The sequence below is a fragment of the Charadrius vociferus genome, unplaced genomic scaffold (genome assembly GCF_000708025.1).
Source record: "Charadrius vociferus isolate BGI_N301 unplaced genomic scaffold, ASM70802v2 scaffold450, whole genome shotgun sequence".
In the NCBI taxonomy this organism is placed as follows: domain Eukaryota; kingdom Metazoa; phylum Chordata; class Aves; order Charadriiformes; family Charadriidae; genus Charadrius; species Charadrius vociferus.
Genome location: NW_009646931.1, coordinates 3,641,466 through 3,668,275, shown reverse-complemented (window position 1 = coordinate 3,668,275; position 26,810 = coordinate 3,641,466). Strand labels below are relative to the sequence as shown.

General features: G+C 40.0%; 1 protein-coding gene across 1 annotated transcript in view; it reads right to left on the bottom strand.

Annotated features, from left to right (window-relative positions):
• The window catches only part of ADAMTS12 (ADAM metallopeptidase with thrombospondin type 1 motif, 12), a 165,669-nt gene that overhangs the window by 31,156 nt on the left and 107,703 nt on the right, over positions 1–26,810 (bottom strand). The window contains exons 13-17 of the mRNA XM_009894723.1: positions 23,705–23,838; positions 16,297–16,417; positions 10,097–10,341; positions 8,579–8,720; positions 349–475 (exon numbers count right to left, since the gene is read on the bottom strand). Of these exons, the coding sequence (XP_009893025.1) occupies positions 349–475; positions 8,579–8,720; positions 10,097–10,341; positions 16,297–16,417; positions 23,705–23,838 (769 nt within the window). The remainder of the gene's footprint in view (positions 1–348; positions 476–8,578; positions 8,721–10,096; positions 10,342–16,296; positions 16,418–23,704; positions 23,839–26,810) is intronic.

The window sequence follows — 26,810 nt, the reverse complement described above, 5'->3', positions numbered from 1 at the left end:
ATTATCACTCAAGCTAAGGCAGGAATAGGACTTTTAAAATAAATAAGAATTTATGCAGTTTTCAGGCACACCTGCACGTAAACTGAACAAAAAGAGTATCTATACAGATGAGAGAGCGATCTGTGCCATTCCCAGCACAGACTGCTCGGTAACTTGCACTAGAAACTTCTTAGGGCAGCTTACTCCTAATCTCTCCCTTACTGGGTTTCTGCCACCTTGCTCTGAAATCCCTGGGAGCTCTCACCATGACAGGCCACGGATGCCACACTAATCTGGTATTAGACCCAACATTTTCTTTTGAATATGGCTGCTATTTAGCATTACCAGTGCTCTCCCAGTACCCGTTACCTGGGTGGACAGTCCTTTTCGTAGCACTTCTTTTGTCGCCCGTTTGGCTGTGTTGCGGGGTCGCAGAAGGAGTTTTTGATTGCTCCGCCCCCCTTCCGCATGCAGTGGGCAATCTGGCGCCGCACCCCTGAGAGAGAAAGACACACAAAAAATTAGCAATAATCCATGTAGGCTGGGCATGAGCTGTAAGAAGTCCTCTAGCATGGGGACTATACACTGGTCATGCTCCACATCCCAGAATACAGCAAGAGCTGTGAAAGTCAGTTTTGCTGAATGTCTGGGCTAAATCAGGTATAAGCATGCTTTAATCAAGCTGAAAAGGTGTTAAGCAGAGCTCTTTTGGATCAGATAGTTCGAGCACACACTAGAAAGCACTTTCTTTAATGTCGATTTAGTTGTCAGCCTCAGAAAGAGATCCTGCAGCAGCAGGTTTAAAGGGCTATGAATGGTTCTTGGATTACTCACAGACAAGAAGCAACACAGCAGCATCAGGCTATTCACACGGGTATTTTGCTAATCTTTTTTTGTACTACTGCGAAGGCTGTTTAAGCAGAATACAAACTGGATTGTATCAGCAAAACTACAACCCTGTGACTCTTAATGTTAAATTCCATTTCTCAGAAGTTTTGGTACAAATCTTGACTGAAAATCATGATGCCATAATACAAGACAGAAAATCTTCTATCTTCTAAATAACTAATACACAGCACTCATCACAAGAAGCAAAGCACAGTAATGATGAGAGATGCAGAGACACCCCATAGATATAATCTGGGTTCTTTCACAACAGTTCCAATTACAAAAACTTCTATGCATTTAACAGAAAGAAACATGAACCAAAATACTGCATTCCCCTGCTGTGAATCTAAAGAAAGCCCGTTTCCAGGGGCCTGCCTTCCACACAGTTTAGCAATAATTTGAGGTAGGTCCTGTGCAAACCCAGTGTAAAAAAAGTATTGCAATATTACAGTTTGAAAGGTGGTAGCTAGACTGAGGCATTAAAATAGTTGCATTAGGCACAAACAAATCCCAAGACTGAAGAAACTTTGTTTATTAGCTCTTCTTAAATTAACTGTGCTATTAATTCACAGTAACTAATATGCAAAGGGTAGGTCACTGTATCTCTGGGATTTTCATGCTTCTCCTGGGAAGCAAAGGGCCTAACAGCACTGTTACTATGGCGTCAGGGATAAGTGTCAGGCTGTTTAGCAGAATGTTTAGGAATCAAGCTTTCCCTTGCCTCACACCTCCTGCCAAGTAGTGAGGGAAACTGTCTGGAAGATAGGAACAGTAATCCATAGATAATACTACTTGGCAAATATGAAATTATTCCTCTATACAACATATACTTACATTATTCTATACAGCAATGTCCCCTTATATGGGAATTAAAACATACTTCCTAAAATTTCATGTTAGCATTATGGTTATCTTGCTTGAAGTAATTTCACAGCATGCAATTTTTTTTTCCTCTCCAAAATTTAACAATATACTTATAAAAATAAATACAGAAAAACCAGGATACCAACTCTAACACGAGGAAATCCAAAGCTAGCAGCGGAGGTAACTTTTTGTGGGAGAACTGAGCACGAATTGCATGTGTGGAGGGGAGGTTGTAGTCCAATATTACTGAAAAAGGCCTCCACAACACAAGGAAATTAAAAACCTTCTATGCATATTTGAGTCATTCCATAGAAGCAGATGGAAACCTGTATCTCCTTAAGACATCAGGTCTGTGACACGGTGAGGAAATGCTTTAGCTTTTAGAGTACTTTCAGACTTGTGACTGAGACATATAAGACAATTACTGACAACAGCACAGGATTTGATGACCGCATCTCCTCCAGTCATATCTGAAGGTTGACTTGCTAGAACAAGAATTATTTGCACCTAGAAGGGAGGATTAAGGGACTGCAGCCCTGTGCTCCCATTAATACTCTTCGCTGAGGCATTCAAGCTCCAGGGTACATAACGTGGAATGAGCTGCGTGACTCTGCGGCACGGCTGGATGTGGCGCTCTCTTGTGCCTAGGGGACTTCGAGCAGCAGAAAGCTTTTTGGTTCAGTGAAGGACCCCCAGGGAGCAGTGCTCAGTTTTATGCTATGAAAAATGTAACTGGAATAATTAGCAACCTTCTTGCTAGTTGTAAAGAAAGCAGTTCACAGAAATATGTTTCCGCCCCTTTCAAAATCATGATATGTTGCTGTTACAAATGCAAATAAGAGAACTCTTTTGCTTTGATAAATTTTCAGTGCAATTTCAGCTGCTGTAACTCACTTTAAAACCACTATAAACCTTTGCAAAAGTTTTGTTTTGAGGCTGTACATTCTCAGAAAACATTCGCTGATCGCTGGCATCAATAAAATAATTTATTCACATAAACAGTTTTTAATATGGAAGTTATGTGAACTCCCACTGTAGTTTCAAAATCTGGAAGGTTCTGGGATGGATGTATATATTTAAAGAAGCCATAAATGCACAGTGTTTTCATCATGACTGTGCATAGTTCAGTTCCAAAGTTGGATGTAATCCTGTATGCATATATTGATACACACACATATATATGTAGGCATACATATAATGACATAATGAAACACAGTTGTTTTTTTTCAGCTTGAGCGAGTTGAACTAGAAAACATTGCAAAAGTAGAAAACGAGTCACCTCACACTGACCCTGCCCTACCAAACATTTACAGTTACATAACTTAAATGTGTAATATCCTATTTAAATCACAGATTAAAAATTCTAAATATACTTAAAAACTCAGTAAAATTGGAAATGTAAACACTATTTCTATAGTGTTCTGAGAGGGTAGCCGTTTTCCTCCCTTCACCTTTTTCACTTCTCTCTGCGCTAAGTGTTAACTAGCCCATGCCGACAACTGTTTCACATCCACAAAGATGCTGGCTGTACTTATTAGGACATCATCTCTGTGATCATCATCCCACTGCAAAGATCTTGCTTTTTCCTCTGGAGCAGGAACATCCGACTCCTTTCTGCTCACCTCAGCACTCATTGCACTGCAGGTACGACTACCATCACTTCACCATCTCCCTTGCTGTAAGTCTCACTTGCAAATAAAATACAAAGCAGCCCTTCCCACATCCATATTTCTTTACACAGAAGTATACCATCTCAGCTCTGTGAATAAAAGCCTACAAATATTTCTGGGAAAAAAGAGAAACCAAGAACGAAAACAGATCAAAGAACAGTCTTGATTTCACTAAATCTGCTTAGAGATTGCTTCTACCTCTTTGTGCCACTTCATGCCTAATGCAGGAATTTCTGGATGGGAGGCTGACCCACTCAGCTCCTGATTTCTCACTTCGTTTGCAAAAAAGGTGCCAGTTTAAAATCATTTGGGTTTGGAAGGTTTTTGAAAACTGTTTGCTGAATGGCCCTCAGTTTGAGCAAAATTAAATCCAAGAACAATAGAAATAACGGACCAGAAGCAAATATATAAAATGTGTATTCAAAAGAGTATATTTGACTGTGAATCTAGTTTGAACACATAATTGTTACAGTTGTGCATCAAATCAGATACTCTGCAAGGAGTTCACTTCGGTATTATTCATTCAATAAATTATATTCAGTGCACACACAAGTTATGTACACAACCATTACACTCTTGGTGTTATAAAACCTAGACCCATAATAGCGAAGGAAAATACAGTGACCTTTGTTTTCTAAAATCAGTGCTACAAGTTCAGTGCTACATTTCTGTTCAGGAACACCTGGAGGTAATTTTGCAAAGTAGCCCAGAAAACAGTTGTGAACGATTTAGAGGGCACATAACAATTAACCCCCAAACAAATCTTACAGTTAAGTCCTTTTGCAAAGCTTTGAAAATTTGCCAATTACTGATGTTATCTATAGAGAAGTAAACTGTTGAAGTTGCCTAATATCCTTTAGTTGCAGCTGTGCTCCGCTTGGCTTCTTGTTCTGTTCAATGCCACTCAAAGCTAGTTCTACGGAACATGATTAAAGCCTTTAGACAAGGATGAAGGATTTATACTTGTAATTCCTAATTGACCATTATTTAAAGAAAGAATAATGGGTAGTTGGTCTGGAAAAAAACTCAGCAAGGCATTTCTCTTCGATAAAAAAGCTTAACAGCTTTACATGCTGTATTGACAGTAGGCTCTGGAGAGACAGGCTCTTGGCCAGAGGGTGCAGCAGTCTGCAGGACCCTGTCCAGTTTGCACAGATCCTGACTGCAAAGCAATTCCTTTCTGCATAAAGTAAATGGCAGGCAGAGAGTCAAACTGCCCTGCAGTGAGGACAGCACAAGGCTTATGATTTTTAGTATAAAATATCCCCTTCAGCATTTGTTTGCCATGAAATGGATTGCAATGTAATTAATGAACTATTTTCTACATTGCAAATGGATATCAGGTATTGCAATATGTCCTCCTTTTCCCTGCATGCAGTATTAGGTACATTTGTTACAGAAGATACTCTGGAGGTATTTAAAAGACAGGCAGATGTGATGCTTAGGGACATGGTTTAGTGGTGGACTTGGCAGTGTTAGGTTAACAGTTGGACTTGATGATCTTAAAGGTCTTTTCCAACCTAAACAATTCTATGATTTTTCAGACAATATTTTTTCCCTGTTAAATGGTGTTATTGTAGACTGGCCAGACCCACTCTTTGAGACTACAAAAGACAGAGGCACATGAAAGAAATGACATAAAACATGAGCACATTTGCATCTTCTCTTTCTAAGTTGTAATGGAGTTGGGGAAGGATATGGGTCAGGGCACAGCATGGTGCTACCTTGAGGCCATAAATCTTTCAGAAGGTATCTTTAGGGAGCTGCCCTAGGTTAATTCTGAGAAGGGACAGCTTCACTCTACAAAAACATTATTCATCATTGGGATTTTTTCCAGGCACATTTCCCTTGGATAAGGAGCTGTGTCATAAGGCTAAAACAGTATTTTTTTCTCTAAGGACAGATGAGGCTTTCCTGCATCAGCTCATTCCCGTGCCCGCAGCCCCGTCTGTCACTCCCAAACTCAGCTCCAGAAAGCATTTGTTTGCATTGTCCTGATCTCTGTGGCTATAAAAGGCCAAAGTGCCCTTGGATTTACTGCTACCATATAGACCAGTCGTGATGAGAAGCCCCGTGCTGAACCTTTAGGCAGGTGCAGGTTTGCCAAGACAACAAAATTCTAGGTAAGGATCAATTTCTACCACTGGCTGTGGCCATCAAAGTTAGATCAATAGTTCACCTTTCTTGGTCCACCCTTTTGTCCTGAAAAAATACTGGATTATTGTTTACCAAATGATAACTGCAAGATTCCTTGAGCGTCATTTTAGACCTTTAGTCTAAATAAATGCAACTGTTCTTATCTCCTTGACCCCCACTGTAAGCCTGTCTTCCATAAGACTTATCATGCAGCACACCGATAGCGGAAGACGATCTTGCCCACTTCAATGCACTTTATCTTACAAACCTTTCAAAACTCTTTAAATGCCTGAGATTGGGCACAACAGGTCTGTTACTGCCAACAGCAATAAATTCTGAATCTAAACAGAATGCACATTCAGATAAAATCAATCTCATCATTCAAAGCCAGAAGGAAGTTCTGTGGAAATCAAAGAAGTGTGTTGCTTAATTCAGCAACATTGGGAACATTGAGTTCTGCCCTTATTCTGCCTCCTAGTCCTAAACGGAACTCAGGGGGATCAAACCATAATAATGTATAAACATGTGAGACTTTCTGGTTCTAGTTCAACAATCACTACCCTTCCCATGTTCCCTGCTAAATGTAGCAAGACTTTAGAGTTTCCAAATTTCCATAATGATGGAGAGCTAACATTTTCCAAATACACCTTCCCTGCTGCGATGCCCTTTTTTTTTATGCAGCAAGGCTCTGGGTATTTTTGCTGATGTGTTTCTGCTCTGATCATCCAGGCATAGACCCGCTGTATTACTGTACCAGTGTGGTGCTTAGGAGGGCCAGAGAGCTCAAATTCAGTGCCAAGCTACTCTGACAACAGCAAAGCCTCTTTCAGACAGCCCAGAGCACAACCAGTGCATCCAGTATCTGCAGAAAACTTCAGACAGACTGTGATATTAGAGCTCCCCTGGTTCAAATGATGCATTGAAGCTCTGTGGCAGGGTTTCCCTTTTTTTTTTTGGACATGGAGTAAGCTACAATACCCTGACTGCATCATACATTAGCAGATTACATCCTCTTTTAGACCTGTTCAGTTACTTTTATGAATGTATGCATCTCAGAGTAAAGAGAGCAAAGGGTCTATTCATTTCTTTCCTCCTACCCATGAAGGAATGCAGAGAACTGGGAAGGTTTCTGTGGTCGTTTTGAACTGTGATGCACCTCTTGGTTCCCCTGCAAACTCATGGCAGTAAGTCCACAATCTTGCCTAAAACATATAATTTCTACTTATGCAAAGAAAAAGCCAATGAGCTCAAAAAATATTTATTAAGAGCCCAAAGACAGTAAACAGGGGAAAACAATTATTAAATAAAAACTGGAAAAAAACCCATATCCTGCAGTCCTAAAGTAATCCATGTGGCAGTTAGAAATCAAAGCAAAGTCACACAGTTCTTTAGCCAGCAGGTACTACACATAATAAATTAATACATAATTTACTTAGTGAGAAACAGTTCTGGGAAAAGTGCAGCTGATGTAAAAAAAACAAACCAAAACAACACGATGAACAGTCTAATAACACTTTTCCTCCCCTCTTCTTGTTACCATGCCAATTGTTACATTAAACACTATTCACAACTAGGTATAAGAACTAAAACATACAGCAAAACACTTGTTTTGGGTACTATTTAAAGAAAATGTTTCGGGGTTTTTTTGCTAATCAGAAAGCATGTGGTGTTTCTTCTCAAAAAAAAAAACAAAACAAGAAAAAAACCACACAAATATTTCCACATACATAAATATATATGCATGTACAAACATCTCTATAACATGTCCATTATATATATAAGAATATTTTTAAAATAATATAGGAATGTTATTGGGATGGGGTAATTTATATTATTCTAAAATTCTTCTTTTAATCTTCTAAAATTAAGGCCATGCAATGCCTGTTGTTCAAAACACTGAAAATGCATTATTTTAGCATCTTCCCTAACAGGAGAGATTAAAAAATTGTTACTCTTGTAATCATCACTTCTTCTAGACTCCCAAATAGGTTTGTTGCAACATTTGTCTTTTTCTTTCCTTCTGCAAAGTAGTTAAAGCAAGCAATAATTATCAAAGAACACCTAAAATACCCTAGCATTACAAGGAGAAAAGGCTTATTTCATGTTGTTTGTCCAGTGGCTGTAACACTGATCTACTGTTCTGTACAGTTTTCACAGAAATGGTCAAAGAACAAGCTTCCCATCCTATCTCCAGGACTACTTCTGTCTAGTGAAACTCAGGAACTAATTCTTCCCCCCAAGTGCAGACTTCCTTTCACACACAACATTTTTCTCATATTTTAAAAATTATTGCTGCAAAGGATGGATAAAACCCTTTACTTTTGTAAAGAAACTCTTCAGTATTTTCATCATTATTGTTGTTTTCCTGCAAGCATTAACTTCATCTAATTCATCTGCTAACTACTCTAAACATAGTTTTCGCTCTAGCATTTTCTGCGTGTTACCAAAGGTAAACTTCTAGACCTGTTGTTAGATCCTACTTCATGGTCGTCATTCTGCTTGCCTGGTTTAATGTGCTGTTCAGAACTACAATGTAACTGCAGCTGTTCCCAAGCCATTGTACTGAAAGTGGCGAAGACCCATAAGTTCTCAAGATTGATTTAAGTAACTATTGAGAGATGCACAAAAAGCATTGTTGCTTATCAAGGCAGACAGAAATTAAGAAGATTTTTTGTAGTTAACATATTGGAAAGAGTCAGTAGGGAAACAAGAGTTAGTCATAAAATAATATTAGTGGGAAGCAGGGTTACTGTGAACAATATTGAAAACAAATTACGAGGAAAAGAAAATGAGTTTTTCATTTTGGTTCACAGAGGTTAAGAATTTCAGGGCAGGTGTTAGAGAAACCTATTTGCCTTAAATTATTTAATAGAATTTTCTTTTAAAGCCAAAATACATTATTGTAACCATGTGAATCTCATTTCCCACCAAATGCAGATTAAAGCACCTTACCTCTTTGAGAATGCTGTCTGCTTAACTTAAAGATGAGATTTGCCAATAGTGAAGAAAAACAGTAATGGAAAAAGGAAGTGAGGAGTTACCTCTTCCACAGGTAACACTGCAGGCTGTCCAGTCTCCATATTGCCAAAAATACTCTGGCTCTCCAATCTCATTCTCATGACTTTCTTCTTTACGTACAGTGTATTCATACTTGATTCCAGGGTTAGTTTCTTGAAAAAGTAGCTGGAAAAAGCATGTGGTTTGTTTAATTACTTGTAATTTTAATAATCTCTGGCCTGAAAAGCATGAAAACAGAAGAATCAGCAAGGTTTAAAGCAGCCCATTTTGGAGACTCCTACCAGTTCAGAAAAGCAGACTGACAAAACTTCCATTTGTGTGTTAACAGTGGCTTACCTGCATCTTTCTAAGACACAGCTGTTTGCCATGCACTTTTGCAAGCACAGGTGGGAGTAAGTGGGTCAGCATAATTGGTACCCTATTGACTCTAAGAAAAGACAATGCAAAGTCCATCCACAGCACTGCCAAATGTGCTGCTGATTAAGAGCTACTGCCTATCACCATTATAAATTATAATTTCCCTACCCTTCTGAAATAGCTGTTACAAAACAACCAGCATGTCAGAAAATTACAGACTTTATTCAGACACTGCTTTAACATTATTTTTCAGTGTTTCTGGATTAAAAAGGAAAATTCCAATTGAGAAGAGCTGCTCAAGAAATTTAACATTTGGCTGATGAGAGGGAGAAAAGAAAAACATCATCAAGGGATAAAAGACTTCAGCAATGAACTTCTACTCTTACTCCTAATTGTTTCCTTGACCTTGTTACTGACACTGAACACCCTTTGTATTTGACTTCTCACCAGACATTTAAAGTATGAAAGTGGCTCCCATCACACCCCTAATAATTCTTTTAATTGCATGGTGGATACACAGGCAAACAAGCCCAGAAACATACATTCAGAGAACACGGGGCAATTTAAAACTATTTTTACATAATTAACAGAAGCTGGTTAGATTTAAGTTAGAATCTCTAAAGCAATGTAAAATAAACAAAAGGGAGCAACCTCACTGGATGCTAAATTGATCCATTTCAGTTACTGTAAACTATTAATCTAATGCTGCATTTTTTTTTGCTCCGTGTAAGCTGTCACTGCTGTCAGCCTTCCCCAGCTCTCACGGTTTGTTTACAGCCTGATATCAGCCTGCTTTTTGTGGTAGTTACTTTTCATCTGGTCTGGTTCATGTCACAGCCATGTTTTGGTCTAAGCTGACACAAGAGACAGGGAAGTCTGGGCACAGGATTGACCAACTAGAAATGGCAGGATCCCTGTCCTAGTGGCAGCACTGGATTATACCAGCCTTTAATAGTCATCAGACTATGACACTGGACATCTATTTTTAGGCAGGATGAACAACCCTCTCATGCAAGGTGTTTATTTCTCTCCAAAATAGCTCAACCAATTTTTTTTGCAAGACAGCATGCTAATAGGGTGGTTTATCTACAAATAGATGTATTATTCCAGCCTCAGCTTCAGAGCCCCAGCACATTCTGCTGCCATCCAAACCCAGCAGGTTCTGCTAGTAATCTCTTGTTTACCTGAATCCATATTGATTCATTGGTGGGTCCTGGAGCAGTCAAATTTTCTAGATCCCCTGTTCTGTCATACTGAAATATCGTGCCTGCCACTTTGTATTCACCATTCCACTGGATGATAAAGCCTCCATTCAGGTAATATTTTTCTGGGTCTTTGCTCCGCACAGCAAGGAAATTTCCTGCTTCTGCAACTTCCATGACTTTGATTCCCCTTGCACCTTTTGGAATTAGCCCAATATCAACATAGCCTAAGAGACAAGAAAGGTACATGGAGGTGAACAACAAAAATGTCATTGCATTCCACTTATGCGTAAGATTATTAAAATATCAGCTTTGCTTGAAAATATATACAAACGTTCTATCACAGAGCTTGTATTTCAGTTAGTTAACAGTGTGACTTTCCAAGCCAGGTTTTCCAGTATCAGTTGGGCAATATGATAGGCAATGACAGTGGCATTTAGGAGGGATATGGAGCTGAATGCTTTTCTGAGCTGCACCAGGGGAAATCTACTCCATGGATGAGCATCAACATCTCCATAATCATACCCAAGGGCTCTGGCATACTGCAATGTGAGTAATCCAAGAAATGCCAGGAAGTCCCAGCAAGTTAACAATCTGTTGTGGGAAAGGTCTCTCCAATTTGCAAGGAATGTTTTCATCTGTCACCGACGTACAGGTATGTACATAATTCCATGTATCTTCTCGTAAGTCATTTAACTTCTCCATGACTGTTTTCCATAGATAGACTTGCTACAAAAAACTGACTGTTATTCAAATGCCTCAAATTAGTACCATAAGTTGAACACATTTTTATAAACTACTGATTTTCATTAGGAAGTTCAACAGCTTTTCATGTATAGAGTTATCTGTAAAAAGAGATTTTTGGTATGCATGTTAAGAATGAACCCAGAGCATCTATTAAAGAATTTTGTTTGCACTGTAGGCAATATAAAACATCAGGTTCTGTGCTTCTCACCTTAAAGGGAACTGCTACTGCTATTGCTACAGAACTGTAAAAATAGGAAGTGGACATAGAAATTTGAACACAAACTCAGATAGCTTTCTTGCTATTGCTCCTGGCTGGGCTTTAGAAATCGGATGGATGACAGCTCTACAAGCAGGTTCCCTGGGAGTAGGAGGTGCAGTTTGTGCTGGTTTACCTCAAGATCCAAATGTGGTTCCCGAGTCATCATCACACACAGCTGAGGTCATGAATTAAATTCTGAGACTCAGATCCTGTTCACCTTTCTTGTGAAATAAGCTTATCAGCTTTGACTGCTCACTCACATGAGTGAGAAAAACAATGCTGGGCATACTAAGCAGTCTTCAGTACCAATGCTCTCCACCTGCCAGAAGTACTTACATGCTGTACAACAACGTGCTGTCATAAATGAGTGCCCCAAAGTCTTTAACATCTGAATTTTTTTTTGCAGCTATTTTGTGGTATGATAAGTATTGGTTCTAATATCATATGTTGCTTACAGGACAAAACAGGATCCGTCTACTTCAGGCGCTTGCTAAATATATTATTCATATATAATTATATATATTTTTTCCCAGTGATTAACATCCAAGAAGGAGACTTTTCTGGATGTCACTTTTTGCAAGTTTCCTAGACTGACTGTGGAAATCCAAGCTTTTCAGCCTTTCATTAGTGAAGGGAATAACAAAATCTGGAGGATTACTGAATAACTTCTATTATAGGAAACCAGCGGTCTATGTCTATTGTAAGTAACCAAGGTCTAACGGTTCTCCCAAACGTTCTATTCATTCAGTGCAGAGGAGACATGTTATGAACATAACGTGTGATCGTGCAACTAAAGACTTGATTAGAAGGCATACTCACAAGTGGGCCAAATTAACACAACATGAAAAATCTTAATTGTGTCACATCCTGACAGCTTGGCTTTGCAACGTTGGTGTCCTTTTCCAGTAGATTTTTTTCGGATGTAATTAGAGTAACATTTGTTCAAAGTATGAAAACAACAACAACAAAAAATTCTTCCTGTTGTAACATAAAAATCTGTATCCTCTCGAGGTTTTGCATAAATATTTTTGTCTGAATCACCTGCTGTTGCTCATAAACTTGATTTTAAATTTATTGCAACTGTCTGGTGATAGATGTTACCATTTGATCAGTCCATCACACTTCCTTCTCCCTGGCCCTCCCTTTTGACTGGCCAAATTACCTCCTGATTTCCCACAACCTCACACTAATTCGCAATGAATGTTATCTGCTTTTGAAAGCAAAGCTAATCAGCAGCAAGCTTTTGAGTTTGTCACTCCACATAATAAATTTTTGTTTAAAAATGACGTGCATGGTGTTTATATAATTGTTCCTGGTTATATAGTTTCACCTGATAAGGATCTAGAGATCTGAGATTCAATAACTGAAAATGTCAGCTGCCTAACCTACATGCTGTGCTCATTAAACCCTGCAGCATCCATATTGTGGGTGTGACCACACAGCCGTGAAATGGCAACTCTCAGATGCTATTAATCTTTCCCTTTTTAATTAAAATTAAATCTATATGCTCCTAACATGGACGAGAGTACAACATGAATAATTCATGCAACCCTTGTTGTAGACACAGCTCTACCAGCACTGAAGAGCTTGTTTCTCTTTCCCGTTGCCGTGAGAGAGAAATAATTTCACTCAGGTGGCTAGCACAGTATTGCAGATTAGACGATAATCAGCTCTGGCTGTTTCTCCTTATCACAACAGCTCTCCAGTTCGTTGTATCTGCGAGTTCCTCTCTCTTAAAAATACACGTTCCTGAGGCACAATTTTGCTCTAAGCCAGGGTCTTGGCAGTACCACAAAAATATTACGTGAAATACAGCACAGGCTCCCAGTGGTGTATCAGGTTTGCAAGTCAAGCTATGGCTGCATACAGCCTTCCCATGAAATAGAGGGAGCACACCGCAGTGTGTGATGGTAATGGGGAAAAAAAAAATACAGTCCAGAGACTGTCTCCTAAGTGAGGATCCAGATGACCTTTAAGTCTCTCAGATCAGCATTTACATCATGGCTATGTCCGCACTACATATCAGGGCTAGGTTCAGGCACATACCAGATCTCCGTCTGCACTTTGGTTGCATGAAAAGGACACAGGGGTAGCAGCAGGGAGACCACGTTGATTCAGTCCCAGCCAAGTTGGTGAGGAGATAATGGGACCAGGATAAACCTCCAGGTTTGGGTGAGTATAGCCACAGTTTCCTTGTTTGCCCATCAATTTGCTAAAATTCAGCCCTTCACACGAGTGACAGGCACCTAATCTTTCCTTCTGACTGGCAGAGTAAAACTCCTCCACCCCTATTGTACAATCCCTTGTTTCCTAATTTTCATAAATTTAAATGCATTGTCCCCTTGCTACTCCAAGCGGGAAAATTCATTTCCCCCTACACACACAAAAGGGTAACGACAGGACAATTACCCATCCTTCTGACCACCACTTGTTTCCCAGCCACTCCTTCCCAGGCAGATCCCTTTGTCTCATCCTTATAGGCTCAGTCCCCCTTCTTGTTAACCATTTACTCCACACTCCCTGCACTTGCCACAGTCTTTCTCCTACCCCAACGCTTCTCCCCATTCAGCAGCGCAATTTATGCTCCTCCCAAAAGAGTATGCACACCTTGCAAATGGTCTGCTGTTCACAGTAATACTGCTTTGCAGTCATCACAACAACATCAGTAAGAACAAGGATTTCCACTTTCAAATACTCCACCTCAAAATAAAAGCAGACTTCTTCTACCTTAAAAACAGGAGAGCTTGTGACTTCTTTGTGCAGGCCTAGACCTTGCTTTTCAATGTCCTGCTTATGTTGCCACATTTCTGCTGTAAGACTTCAACTGAAGGAACTTAAATGACTTTCAAGTGAACCTCCTGAAAATGAGGTGCAGACCAGGTACTCACTAACGAGGTGCAGGCCAGGTACTTGCTAATATTAGTGTCAACAGCTGAGACCATGTGTGTACATCAGATGTCAGATTTGTTTTGCATCATGAAACTCCAATGGAATCCATTACACAGATGATGCTGCCTTTCCTGCAACTGTGTTGGGAACCCCTGGACCGCTATTGCCATTTTGCATCCACAGGAAAGACAAAGAATTTTAAAGAAAATCTAACTAATAATACAGATTTTAAAACTTTTCTTTCTGAACATGAGGTGGTATGACTTCATGTAAAACCGACCACTCTGCCCTGCAGTGAAAGGCTGAATTATTAAAACTTTCCTAGCACTTCATTAATCTGACCTGGCAACTTAGTCAACTTGCAGAGAGAATACACACTGCTGCAGCACCAGACCCAAGAAAGGCCCTGCTGGACTTAGGTTCTAAATAAAACTTGAATTAGAAGTACATTAGCTTTGATTTTTTTTATTTCTCTGTGCCATTAATTATAGAAAAAACTCTTCAAATATTCCTTGCCAGTGACTGCCAGCAAGTTTTGGTCCAGTTTTGTTACCCGTACTGAATTTATAAGTGAGCCTGAAGTCTCTATGTTTACATAAACTGCTCAGTAGCCACTCTGCCATAAAACTGTTCTGCAAGACAGAACGCCCCAGTACCTGTCAGAGACAACAAGAAGCCAAATATTGTGGACAAAACTATTTTCCTATTCTCAGCTTAACACCTGTGAACATCAGCGATACCACACCTTGTCTTAAAAGCTGAGGAGCCTGCCAACCTCTGCCTTTCGTGACACTCTTCCTTAGTTTGTCTGCAATGGAGTCAACATCTGTAGAATCTGCAGAATCAATGCATTTTTTACTGAATCTAAAGAAAGCAATGAAATACTTTTCCTTAATACCCAGTATCCCTCAGCAGTATCTGTCAGGAGGCTTACTGAATCTTGGGGCAAGGAAAAACTAAGTGAAGATAAAACACAAAATGAATTTAAATAAAGTAAGAGGCACTTATCCTCCCATGTGTTACAGTACTGGACCTTTTTAGTAAAACTGTTATTTGAAAATAAGCTTCACATCACCTGCAGCCTTGGAAAATCCATACATAGTTAAAGACAGAGTGAATTGTAGAGTAGCAGAAGCAAAAGATCAGAGACTGGAGGATTACTGTGGCCTTGGAGGAGAGGGAGGTCTAGATTTTCCTTTGTAAGTCTCACACACTTATACAACCTGCACTGCTGCAGGCATCTTCACAGTTCACCTGTGGGATACAGATGGGAGGAAAGCAAATCCAAGTACACAGTACAGAAAAAACCCTGAAATATTAGAAGTGCTTTTCTCCCAAATGCTGGAAAATCTTATCAAACCAGCTCTAAATTATTCGCACAAATCATATTTGTGCAAATCAGAATTATTTTATTAAAAAAAAACACAAACCCAAAAGCCAGCCAAAGCCACACCTCACAACAGTTTCTGCCTCCTCACTAGCACAGTACTAATTATTGCCCTTGAGACTTCTGATCTCTGCACTAGCCTCTTTCTTCAGCCACAGACCTCGCTCTAAGCACACCCTTCAGTGCTCTGTCTTCTCACTTCTCTCCCTCCTGTCCCGGTTTCCCATTCAAAGCTGTTCATCTTGGCTGCCTCTTCCATCTCCAGCTCACTGCCATGGTTCTCATTCAGTTCTAGTCTCGCACTCCCTCATCTAAACTCTCTGGCGCTCATTTGTCCCACACAAGGCAACTTAAAGCCCAAATGTCTCCCTGCTGTCAGGCTTAGTTCTCCATGTGTGGATTCAGACCACCTTAACCCTGCAGGGAGTTACTTTTCAAGCCAAGAAAATTTTAGAGCAACCAGAAGCACAAAGTTCTGCATGAAGAGGTGGCATATGCTGACCAGAACCAGTGGTATCAGATTTATGGCACTTAGAAAGGAATCCCCAAACCAATCACTCCAGCATTTTCTTGGCACTTTACATCATTCAGGGGTTCAGATTTTCCAAGGTGGTAAATTACATTCATCTGGTAAATGCACTTGCTATTTTGGGTTTTATTATTCCCGCGTAACTTGTGCAGGGCCTGCTGGTCTCTGACATAATTTCTATTAGATAACATGAACTTAAAAAGCACAGATCACAGATCTTTTCTGGCAAAAGCATGATTCACTGTGAAACATCCATTTAAAATTTCCTACACAGATCAATCACTCAGTTTGGAATGAGAAGCACTTAATTCTTTTTATGTAGAGAAATGACTTCACCAACCAAAGAGTTTAAGAAAAAGAACCCATTTTACCAAATCCTTCACTTTGATTAAACATCATCTTCACTGTACGACAAGCAGAACCGTCTCCCAGGCAAACTCCACACTGGTCTTCAGTTGCATTGGAATTTATCTCATAGTCACAGCCAACAGTCTAGAAGGAAAAACAGTTTCAGAATAAATGTGGCCTCCACTCAGAGCTCATGTATCACTGCCTTCAGTGTACTCCGCTCTTCTAAGAAGGGGGAGAATCAATTTTCTGGAAGAGTGTATATCCTATATAAACAAATTAATAGTAGACATCGCTGTATCTGGGTCAAACTGGTGTTTCATATGAAGGTGAGAAACAAACAAACAAGCAACAACCACCACCATGGCATGAAACGTACGATAGCGACCAGCTACTTGAGATGGGAACATGCCACCCAAATGAACTCATAATCTAGGATGCAGTCACACCCCCAGGCAAAGAGAAACTCTTCAGCAGGCCTGAAGTTTTATACCCGTGCCAGCTGCTTCTCCAGCTTGCCAGCATGGGGGAATGGATAAAGATACAGGTCTGGTAAAGACTGATTTTCCAGCTCATGCTTGCTACAGGGAGAAAGCGAGAGAAAAACTTATTCATACTGAGTCAGGACAAAACTTCTTCCCTGCCCAAACCAGAAATCCTGTGTACTAATGCTTTGAAACATCAACAAAATCTTCATTTGATTTTGGGGTGTTTTTTGCCTCTCTTTAAAAACTAGCAAGGTTGCAGAGCACAACCTAATGTCCAACACCTATGGTTGTAAATAGTAAGATATCTGGAGGCCTGTGATTTAGATGAATAGCCGTAAGTCTGATGGCATGTGGAGTTCTTCTTAGCTGATTACCCTCAAAATAGGCTTTCAGGTGCAATACCTGCCAACTTCTCTAATGCCCTCTTGATGTATGAATATCCGGGTATCTCCTCTTTTGATTCTGATCTTATTTTACCTTCAGCTTCCATAAAATGTAATATACATTTACATAACCTACTGTAATCTTCTGTAAGCTTCTGACATCCATCTATGAGACTAATCTAGGTACAAAGGCTCCTGCATTCTCTAATATTTTTCCATCCTTTTCAGCTCAAGAAACACCTGAACTTTTCCTCTGTGAGCCAATGATTTAATGAACAGCTAGAGAAGCTGCAAAAACATAAGCAAGGAAAAGCCTCAAGTTACATATGGTTTTAAACCACATCACTTGCATTTTTACCGAGGATTCAAAAAAGACTCATCCATCACTTCATGCCAACACTTAACCAGCACCTTTGATACCTGCTCTAAAAAACAATGGCCACCCCAAAAGGTTCTGCAGCAGCCTCAGCTTCTCTCTCTTTTCAGCGAAGGCTACTTTCAGAAAAGGGAAGGTTTTGTAATGTCTTTCTCACAGACACATCTCGGCACCAAGGATCATGTTTATGAGCAGTACAGAATGTGACAGAGATAAGCACGTTAAGTAGGTGACTACACTTTTGCCTCCAAGCATGTAGCTAGTACACAGACGCCACTGCGATTAAGTGCAGGATGTTCTTTATCGTGCTGAGAGTTCACATCTGACTCTTCACCTGCTATCTACAGAGGCACTGCAGTTTACATTTACCGATTCCTAAGAATTTAAAGAAGTAGGTGTGTGGCTATTTTCTCAAAGAGATGCATTCTGCAGTATATTTACTGTACTATTAGTATGTTTGTTAATCACCTACAAACAGTTAGTAAAGTCATTGTGATCAGGTTTACTATTAGACCAGAACAGTAACCAGCCTCTCTGAAGAGTCCTGAAAGTTGAAGTTTATTTTCTATTCTATGTACATATTCACTATTAAACAGAAAGTTGGAGAAAATCTGGAAAGGGAACCCTTGCACTTCATGTTTTGCTATTAAGAAATATTACTAATGAGTGTTTTGGAGCTTCTCTTTTGAACTTCTTAAAAGAAATGACTTGTCTTCGAATTGCATAATTTTTGCCAAATTAGCATTTTCTGGTAGAAAATGCGCGTTCTTGAAAAGGTTTCTCTTTGTCTTTATTTACTGTTCATGCTTGTTTGAGTGGTTGCATCCAGAAATAATTTACCCAGTTCAGGCTGTCAATCAGATATTTTGAAATGAACATCACTGCGCGTATTTGCCTTGTGAGTATTGTGCAGTGTAAAGATCCTTAAATGCTGGACAAATTAGTCCTGAACCACTGCACTGGCAGTAGCAAATGGGTCTGGTCGCAGCACCACAGTATCATCACTTTCCTGCTTTTGGGGTGCCAATTAGTGCCTCTGTCACATTTCATTTAGCAATACATCCATGGCGTCAAAATATGACATCGCTATGGCATGAAGGGAATCTCTTTGTCCTTTCCAGTTATAACCATGGAAGCTTGTATTTTGTTTTTCCTCTGGTATTTAAAACATAATTTGTATCTGATCAGGCATCACATTCTTACCTACACACATGGCAGGGTGAGGCACACGGATCCCCAGGAATGAGACACCGCAGACAACTGTGGCAGGGCAGGCAATTTACTGTGTCACAGTAAATAAAGCCCTCATTTTATTCCCTAGCTCTGGGGCGCTGCTGGTGGTGCAATGACCTTCACAACTAGCGACACGGCCTGATCTTACAAGACCATTAATGACCATCACAAAGTGTATATTCTCATGTGCCAAAATAAACAGCTCCAGCAGTCATTCATTCTAAGTACATTTACATGAACTTTAATTTCCAGGCCATGTTTTACTTTCCCGCTCCAGTGCATATCACATTATTTTTGTCATCCATTAGATTAATTTCTAGATCCTTCCTCCTCATTGCTTTCCTCACTCTTCTGGTTCTTCTAGATGTGCAGTAGCCATGTTTTCTAAAACTGCCTTAAATAATGTGCCTCAAATTTCCGCCAAATTGCCTGTTAAAAAGGATCTGGAAACTAAATGCAGGTTATAAAACAAGAAAAAAAATCAGCAGCAATTAGGCTCTGATTCTTTTGCACACATATGTCCTTGTGCACCCTCTGCCAGTGTAAGATGCTGTGCTGCAGCAACCACTGTGTGCCATAGCATACGCAGCGCAAATTAGCATCCCTCCACACAGCCCTTTGCCATTGCCCCATTGACCAAGAGCCTTTTTCACGCACCTGAGACTAGCTTTATTTCTGGTCCCAGTACACAGTGCCGCGGCAGAAATAATGACCCGAATTGCCTGGCTACATTACAGGAAGGAGAAACAATTTATTTCCTGCTGCTCAGTGACTAAAGGGAAAACAGCCAGAGATATTACCCTTTTGCCACTTCCAGAGGGAGAGACTTTTGTGTCAGATTGGCAGCAGGGGGCAGATACAAAAAGTCCTTGCAGTCACGGAGGGCTACAGCCTGGATGTACTGCCTGAATAGCAAAGTTACGTGGATGCTACATTGCACTTTTAAGCTCTTCCTTCCGTTTATCTCCCCCACTGGCCTCCAAATAAAGAAATCATGTTTGTTTCATGTTGACCATGACATTGCCTTGAATGGGGAGAAATGTGTCCTGATTTGCCTGTTTCTCTTATAATTTGTCTAGATGGGATGAATCAATGTCCTGTTGGGCTGTCAGTGGGAGGAGGAGATTGAACCATACATAGTGAAAGGTCGTAAAGCTACTACAAAAAAATCTGAGATGTGTCATCTGCTTTTCAGCAAGGGAAAAAAACACTTTCCTCCCTAGTACTACACAGCTGTGTAATTCTGCAATATGTTAGTCTCCCAATGTAACAATTGTGAATTACCACAGAGAACAGCTCACAGATTTGCATGACTGAAGGTCATTTAAGCCTATTAAAATTCTGTTCAGGAGATCAATGCCTATGAGAAAGAGCAGAGATGCCAGGTCCTCCACCCTCAGTATCTGCACTCTCTCACTTCGTACACCATGTAAGTCTCCACTTCCAGATGACCATGCCTTGTATTTGATGAAAATTCTCAGTCACGTAGGTATCACTGCTCAACAAACATACACTGGGGGCAATATCTTTGCTTATTAACACGGAGGGAGCAACTGACTGCTCTAGTAAGAATTAAGAGTGCACTTGTGATGTGTAATTTAAAACACTGGAAGACAGGATATGTACTTTAAAGGTCTTCTAAATAAGGAGGAAAAGTGACGCTCAATGGATAAGTGTGGAGGAATATGGTTAAATAGCAAACTAGTCATGGTTTATCTTTACGATTTTAGATTAAATTACTGACCGACTGTGTTGACTCCTTCCACTCAAAGCTGTTTATAAGTCAGACACCATGACAGGAGGGAATCTAAGAAGGTATCTGAAGAAAGGCCACGTGCAAATACAGTGAAAGGATTAAGGGGACCGCATCTCTCATCTCCTTATTAGCACCCTCTGGAGCAAAAGATGGTCACAACTGCAGGCACATAGCTTTGAGATCCCCCTTGGCAGGCACTGGTTCCAGAACTGAGTGATTTAACAGTGTTACATGGGTTTAGGGAACTCTTCTGTCTAAGGATAAATCTGAGAGACGACCTAGCTACTTTACACGTCAGGCTCCCAAAGGAGTTATTAAAATTTATCTTAGAATTGAGGCAAGTTCTAAAGGAACACCATACCAACACCTCACCGGTAAGGCTTCCTTCTGCACTGAGGCATAGGCAGCACTTCTAAAAAATAAGGACCCGTATATTGGACAAATTGCAAGGGCCAAGTGAATCAGTGCTAGTGTCTGTCCTTACTTACTTCCCACTTGAAAATGCACATTATGGCTTTGCCAAGGTGGCTAGGAAAGCATCCAGTATACCTCAGGTTGCTAAAATGAGGCATCTCAATACAAATTTCATGTTGCGCTGAAGAAAACAATGGCAAATGGCAAAATCAGATCAAAACCAGCTGAATTTAGGAGACTAAATTCTTGGTTGGATCTGAGTATATTTTGTTTTGACATAGCCACTAGGAAAACTCTGAACTCTGTTGTTAAAAAAAGAGCTACTCTGCACACCAAACACACGTGAGTGATATGGACAGTGGGTCTAATGTACAACATCTCACCATTTCAATTTTTTGCTATATTTCAGACTTAAGTGAAGTGTTATTTTAGTACTCAGAACAAATGTGAAGTACTTTTGTGAGATACAGTACTGAAAACCAGAACAGGCTTTAATAGACATTGCTATTAATGTTTGCAAACTCCTTTTTCACATCATTAGCAACACGTTGCTACCAGAGTACAAGAATGAGGTACCAGACTAATTATATTAAAAGCATTTTCAGATTTATTCACTGTAACCTGTGAAGTATGTATTGCGTTTAACTAGCTGGACTAAAATACTAGTGAATTATACAGATACTTGAAATAGCTTCTCCTCAAGTATTATGTTGGGTACCTATTTCAGATAAAAGCACACTGTCTTTCAGAAATGTGAGCTTTGCATTACCTATTCGTCATTTGGTCTCATGTGTGGCAGCTGAATGATTATATTGTTCATTCCATGATTCTGAGTCCAGTTAAATCTGTTTGTCAGAAGATGTAAAGCAGTAGTCAATGTGTGAAATGCTGACAAATCTGTATTTATGATAGCACCAGTACCTTGGAACAAATTTTTTAGAAAGGCTTTGAGTCGCCAGAACTATTAATGCTATAGTATATCTAGTATCTACAAACTGCAGTTAGGAGTTAGCTTTCCTTTCACCTCTGGTCTATTGCTTCTAATTAATCAAGTTTTGCTCTTTCTAAAATAGGTAGTGTCACAGGCAAGGTTCAATACAGAAAGCATATGGAAACTAAAATTAACCATAGTGATCCCAGTCCATTGGGCTTGAAATCAGACAATGCAAGTGTAACACCACAAAGACAGACTTCGGAGTTTAGCACTTGGCCTATTCCAAGTGAAGGTCAAAAGCACTGATATGGCATGCAACATTTACTACACATTTCAATATGCTAACAATGTGTTTCCATCTGTCTTGAAGTGCTTAGGGGCATTTCAGGTCTTTCACTATCATAGTTAAAAGGCCCACCCTGGCTCTCAGCAAAGTCAAGAAGAACCTCTTCACTGTGAATTTGAGCAGAATCTCAGTAACTCCCTTTCACAAACGCATGCCCTGCAAGGAAAGCTTAAAACAAACCTTTTATTGCACTGGCATTCTACTAAAACAGAAAGTCCTCAGAGAGAATATACCAATGACCTATTAAAAATGTGGACTTTCTATTGCTAGAAGTCTTTAAGAAGAGCATGTGAAAAACATCAAAAAAGGAACATGATTCTGTAATACATGAAATATATGACTTCTTGAAGTCCCTTCTAGTTGCATTTTTATATGATTCAATGACTTAGGACATACAATCCCAAGCTCCCTACAGTAAGCTAATGTAGTTTCCACATGACACCAAGTCCTTTTGTTTCCAAAGATGTTAAAAGCAAAAAAAATATCAGGCTTCAAGTGGGTACAGGACACAAATGCCCAGTTGGAAGAAATAAATAGTAGCTGTAAGTATATCCCCTGCGACTAAAGTACTAATTTTACTTATAAGAAATTAACTAAAACCAATGCTAAGATTGTGCATGTTACAGCATTTACAGAACACACCTTCAAATGCCACAAATCACAGAATCACAGAATTTTCAAAGTTGGAAGGGACCTCACGAGATCATCTAGTCCAACTCCCCTGCCAAAGCAGGATTGCCCAGAGCACATTACTCAGGACTGCATCCAGGCGGGTTTTGAAAATCTCCAGAGAAAGAGACTCCACACCCTCCCTGGGCAGCCTGTGCCACTGCTCTGTCACCTGAACCGTAAAGAAGTTTTTCCGTGTGTTGGAACGGAACTTCCTGTGTTCCAACTTGTGCCCATGCACACATCATCCTGGAAACCAACTATCAACATGCAGAATATGCAGAGAACTTCATACTTCATTCTTCAATAAACAGAACATTATTGAACTATATGCTCTGTGTTTGCCCATTATCTCATTGTACAGCGTTATTCAATTTACTATTGCAAACTGAAACAATTTTTACTGCCTTCAAGAGCAAATGTCTGATCCTATTACAAGTCAGTTCAGAACTGCTACATAATGTGTGATGTTAAACTGCATTTTCATAAAAAAAACACACGGAGTGGTGACACCAATTACAACCTTAAAGCTACATTGCATCAGAAACAAACAGATTTTCTTAAATTGATGTTTTAAAATAATGGAAGAAGAGAGGAGTTAAAGGGTACCAAAAAGTAATTAGCACTCAGTCTAATGGATTCATTAAAAATGATGGAAACAACTCTTTTGTCTACTTGGAAAAGCTGTTTCTATAAACTTGTTTCCATGATCACTAAAAATGTGATAAAATGGAGTACTTGGCCTCGATCCTCAAAAAAATTTGTTAAACATTTTCCCATAACTTTATAAAATAAAATTGTAGAGAAAGAAACATGCAAACATACCCAATACCTTACACATGCCATTAATACAGATATCTCGGCTGTGCCTTCCTTCAAAGCAAGGAGTACCATCAGTGACTGCATCTAGCATCTTCTCAGAAAAATGACCATCTATCGGGCGACAGTGGAGCTCACAGGGGTTTGCTGAAAGGAAACCAAAGATACTTTCTTAGAAAATACTTCAGAGGGACAGTGAACTGGAATGCACAGAGAATGACAGTATGTCTTTACCGCACCATCCACTCACTTTCCCTGGTGTTTGCTGACCGAAATGGCCTAATTAGAAGCAGTTAGCAGAGCCAGGGTCATATTGCTAACAGGGTGACACAAGCCTGATAAATGCCACTTGTGGACTTCTAGGAAGCAGCCGGAGGCTGGTGCCCGCATGGCTCCACGCTCTCACGTTAGCAGCCAGCTGGCTGAGCTGAGCAGTAATGAGGCTGTCAGCTGTGATGGAGAAAGGAATGGGAAATCAGCAAAACCAACTGTCATTAGTGAGGAGAAAGGAGGAATCTGTGGGTGAGATTGCCAAGGACACTGACAAGCAACAGTTTCCCACCAGCTGATGACTGCATCGTTTCAGAGATGACTTATAACTGCTCATCGCTGCTGCCAGCCTCTCTCAGAGAGCAGTCAAACGGTTGCTTCTGATCTGCATGTCAGTAGAATGTCACATCACTGCTTATTTTCATCTGTCTTCTGGCACTTAATAAATTATTTCAAACACTGGACTTTTTTCCTGTTTGGCACCTTACAAAATGGGGATAATATTGGTGGGTCTGACAGACCCAGGCTGTTCTTGGATAGATCTGCACGGAAGCAGCAGGGAAGAGAAAAGCTGTAGCAGAAGCAATCTGTGGATCTCTGAAATAAGACTTTCTGCAATGGAACAGACTTAGTCTATTCTATCCATGGAGTACAGAGAGGCAAACACACACTCCCCTGCCTCACAGAAACTGGCCCTTGGCAATGGGAAATTTTGAAACTCAGGCTTCGGAGAGTCAAAGCACACAAGCTTGGTAAATAAATTGTGTACCTGGAAGATAAGTTAGAAGTGAAACCAGGGTCAAAGCAAAGACCAACATAATCCCTGCCCTTATATCACTCCCTGGAAAGCCTCCAGCAGAGCCACAGCTATCTGACCGAAAAAACCCACCCATCCACTGTCATATTGATGAGGGACCATAATAGAGGACCTATCTTCTGGTTTTGGTCTGTTCCAAGACCCCAGTCTAGCCAGGTGCTAAAGCAATTTGTTTATGCTTAGCAAGCTGAAATGCTTTGCTGAGCAAAGCAGTAGGCCTTAAAACCACCAGTAAGTAGGAACTTCAAGGCACTATTACTGAGCCATTTTAATACAATCTCCCTGTGTGTTGCAGAGGTTCCTCTGCTGAGGGACAGTTTCACCCTGTGCCTGACAGAGCCGACAAAAGCTCCTCCCTCGGTCTCAGAGGGATGCAAGGTAACTACACATCTTCCACATCCTGGCTAATGAATTTCTTTCTCCCTTTTCCTCCCCTTCCTCCTTTGTTGACTTGGCTTGCCTCATACAAAGAACTGTGCTTAAAATTAGAGGAATTTCCAGTAACAGAGAAATTGAAACTTTTGGTAATGCAAAGAAACTAAATAATTTCCCACAAAAGGGTTTATTATTTGGAATGGGGAAATTTGCTCTCATCGCTCTGGTTTGCACAGCACCAAGCAGTGCACAAAAGTCACAGCTCAAGGACTGAATCTTACACAGCTTGAGCTTTAAAACTATGAATCTCATGTATATAAACAGGATCTCTGCAGAACTGGGGTCCAAAAAATAAAAAAGAGACACTAAAGGAGGAGTTTAATGAGGAGTTTTGTGTTTTCCCTCCCGTCAGTAGAGCTAAAATGGCATCTTAGGACTGACAACAATGTTGTACTTGTGGCTTCTCAAACAAAGATGCCTTTGTAAAGGGCAGTAAAGTGCTTAGAGAGAGAGGATACACATGGACTAAGGTTATAAAACTCATGGAATTCAAGGTGATGTGAGTCACGTTCAAGAATATCGATGCAGATGGCGATACAAAAGAGTCTCAGGCAAGAACATAAAGTTTGTAATCTTTATCAGCCCTCAGCCCCTCTGTGAAAACTGCCAGCCATAACATCCATCAGTTGTTCTGATAAGAGCTGTCATGATAAGTGATACAAGTAATTTTATTTATATCTGCAGAAATCTTTTTCTGACCATGTGGCTAATTTGATTACTTTAGCACTCTAAATTTTGTTTCACCTTGCTTACCTTCTCAATGCACCACTTTTTAAACACAAAGCACAATACCCTCTGGAAAGGAGAATCCCAGAATCCCAGCTAGTCCGTTACCTGCTCAGAATCAATCCTGATGGACATAGACTTTGCATAAAGCCATTTCAGTTTTTACATTGTTTGTAATGAAATATGTAGAGCAGCAGTTTGTTATCTGGATCTCCTCCCTAGTTGTGTGTTGACATAACAAGCAAGATGGTACCAAATTTCATTTCAGAAATCACTGAGCAAGAAAATGCAGGCAGTGCTGACTGCTGACATATTCCTGTCATAACTATGATGCTCTAAGTATATAACTCAGAAAAAGTTTGCAGAGCAAGGTAACTCCCTTACTAGCCAAAACAAAAAGTAAAAATAAATAACAAGCAAACTTTCAGACCTGCAAAGGTTCATGATTCAAAGAAGGGCTTACTAGGTATGAAAGCTTTCCTGGTTTTCCTAATTGTAGTAACTGATATAAATTTAGATCCTACCTGTACCCACAAATTTTGCATTGCTTTTCTTCCTGTCACTTTTCTACTGAGTCCCACTGGAAACGAAAGGATATTGCTCCCTCTCCACAAACTCAATCCTATCCAGTATTTACACTCCTGCCATCATTCTCCAAGTTACTTTGATATTTCATCTGCATAGAGGGCTGGCTGGGGCACCACTGAGGAAATTATCCTAGCACTGTATTAGCCATCCATTTTCTAAAATTATTTACTTATCTATCATTATTTTTTTACAGCTGAGCTCAGGGACCTGACAAAAGATCAGGGCTCCATTATTCTAGACTGTAAATAAACCGCACCAGAATCAGCCACTGTCCTCAAAAAGT